This window comes from Ceratina calcarata, unplaced genomic scaffold (genome assembly GCF_001652005.2).
Source record: "Ceratina calcarata isolate Rehan_Ccalc_2016 unplaced genomic scaffold, ASM165200v1 scaffold103.2, whole genome shotgun sequence".
Classification (NCBI taxonomy): Eukaryota; Metazoa; Arthropoda; class Insecta; order Hymenoptera; family Apidae; genus Ceratina; species Ceratina calcarata.
Genome location: NW_017131185.1, coordinates 4,243 through 6,959, shown reverse-complemented (window position 1 = coordinate 6,959; position 2,717 = coordinate 4,243). Strand labels below are relative to the sequence as shown.

Sequence of the window (2,717 nt, the reverse complement as noted above, 5' to 3'; positions counted from 1 at the left end):
GAAGATATTATTATATGAAAATAATAGACGAAACGTAGAGAGTATTAGAATTAATTATTTGATAAAATAGTAATCAGTAATCATTGATTTCCATTCAACATTAAACAGTATTCAACGATTTCTAATTTCTAAATCAGTTTTTATGAAGTATTACTAAGTGAATAATTAAAAGTAAATAAGACGTGATTATGACAAGTGAATATAAGGAATAATAAAAATGTCAATAATTGAATGAATAATTTTATCAATTATTCATAGTCGAACATTATTTTATGTAAAACCTTATGTAACATTTTGCCAATCGTATTTGCCCAGAATTATATTATACAAAAATTGTATTTAATCTGATTTTCATGTTAAATTTGCATTCCTACTTGAATTAAACTTGACATTTTCCTATCTGTGCTTTTTAACAAGTGAGGTTTATAAAAACGAGAGCAAGCGTGTGTCTCTTGTGGAAACGGTCTACTCATCGATATTGCTTGCTTAGCCCTGATTATGGCGTATCTTCCTGAAATCCATATATCGATTCCCGGGTACGACTAATGATGATCCGGTATCGGCTTTGCTTTAATGGCTATCGGCATTGGGTATCCGGTGAAACCGGATATCGGATTACCGCACACCATCTTCGCTAACTGGCCCTCCAAATATCGAATCCAACATTTTTCGACACACCATCGATACACTTCTTACAACTTTATACCGGATTTCACTCCTCGAAATTCCAGCTAGCTGAGATAGCATCTGCAGCTCTATTGACATAGACATAACAGAGCAAGAGTCTATGAATTTTGAAGGAAGTCCTAATCCTAACATCAGTTGTTATAGTAAAATATATCGATAGTCCCAAGAATTATTTATTTAAATCAGTTTGTCTCGCAATTAGTTCATATAATCANTATTTGTGCATCTTAATTCGTTTCTCATTTGTTTGATGGTTCGAGACAGAAGAGTTTTTAGAGGAGTAGTAAAGATACAAAGGGAGTCTTTGTGATGCGTGGAAGGGAAGGCAGAGGGGAGGGGGGAGGCATTTCCATTCTTTCGTCTCAGGTCAGGGGTTGAAAGGGAATCTTAAAGCTCTCAGACACGTATGACCTAAAAGGGAAAGTTCGTCCAATGCCAACAGATGCCCTCGAACTCCCAGTTAAAGTAGGCATTTCACGTATTATAAATATAATCACTCATTAAATATTCCAAGTTTGAATTAATAATTAATTTGAGGAATTAAGTGTCATTCGAATTTGTCTTTCCAATTACGAATTTAGAATTACAATGAATGAATTTATAATGCAGAGTTGTAATAGCCATTTGAAATTTAGATTCGTAATGTCGATCATTTATAATATGAATTATAATAGTCGTACATTTATTGTACAATAATATAAACGATTAGGTTCAGTATTAATTATACTGTGACTATGTATCATTTGCCATCTCTACAATATGTATTTACAAGGACTTATCAATTTTATAACAAAGTATAAGTACAGATAATAGAAGATCATTTGAAAATTGTCCAGCAAATTCCACGAATCTATATAATTCAACGCGCCACATTAAATTACTATTTGAAACAGCGATAATGACGTTAATTACAGAGTGGTTCTCGCTTTTCCATTAATCTAAACTCGCGAGCCGGACGGGTCTCATTTTATTAATAACACTCCTAATGGAACCGAAGCTGAAATTGATTCCGCGAACGAGCCAAAATTGAAATTGTACAAAATCGTTTTACGACCGAGAGAAAAAGTCGAACCACAGTCGCGCTAATTCTGAGTAATTAAAAACGGTTGTAAACCCGGCGAATTACAGTTTCGCTAGAAGTGTTTTTGAAACACTGCCTTTAAATACGAAAACTGTTTGCTTTAACAAGAATATAAATAGTACATCAGTCAGAAAATTGTTTGATGCTTCTGTAAATATTTGTCTTATTCCCCGTTTGAAAGATTCTTCATTATCACTCAGATTCGTCTATATTTTTTATGAAACACTTGGCCAGTTGCATGAATAGACTAATTCTATTGAACACGTGTGATCAAAGAAACGCGACAAGAAATTAAATTTAGTAACAGCAAGTCACTGACCTTTCCTTAGTATTGCGTCCCTCCTCATCGTCTTCCTCCTCGATGTCGTGTAGTCTGGGGCTCAGCCGGTGTTGGGTGCTACCCTCCTTAGCGAAGTCCTCTTCCTCGGCCCTCTCGGCCGCCTTCTCGTCCTCAAGGTCTTCCAGTTCCTCGTCCAGGTTACTCAACGGCGCCAACTCAGTCTTAGCCACTGATACCTTCCTATCTTCCTGTTTCTCCGATTGATCCCTCTTCCCTTCCTCCTGCTCCTTCTTCAGCTGCTGCTGCTGCTGCTGCTGTTGACTCTGCAGTTTGGAAGGTTGCGGTAGACGCTGTTGGCCGGACTGGTGCTTCTGCTGTTGCTGTTGCTGGCACTTGTGGCCGGTGGAGCCCTTCTTGGCCTCGGGGGTGGCCCCCGAGACAGCTTCACCACCCCCACCCCCGCCGCCACTGGCGCACGGCAGGCAGCAAGACCACGCGCCCCCCACCTTTCGGCACCCTTGCGCCACGCAGCGTCAAAACATCCAGGGCCGACTTCACAAAATTCCAAACTACCCTCTCAACGATTTATCGGCAATTCTGACCCGTTCCCAACGGGCTACATCGCTCCGTCCCCTTTGAAACTTGGAAATAGAACTCACAGGCCCGATG

At 39.2% G+C, this 2,717-nt stretch overlaps 1 protein-coding gene across 1 annotated transcript in view; it reads right to left on the bottom strand.

The window, feature by feature from the left end:
- Positions 1-2,087: 2,087 nt before the first annotated feature.
- LOC108632187 (SUN domain-containing protein 2) overlaps positions 2,088-2,717 on the bottom strand; it is a gene marked incomplete at both ends in the record, with an annotated part of 3,176 nt that continues 2,546 nt past the window's right edge. The window contains one exon of the mRNA XM_018036604.1: positions 2,088-2,516. Within this exon, the coding sequence (XP_017892093.1) occupies positions 2,088-2,516 (429 nt within the window). The remainder of the gene's footprint in view (positions 2,517-2,717) is intronic.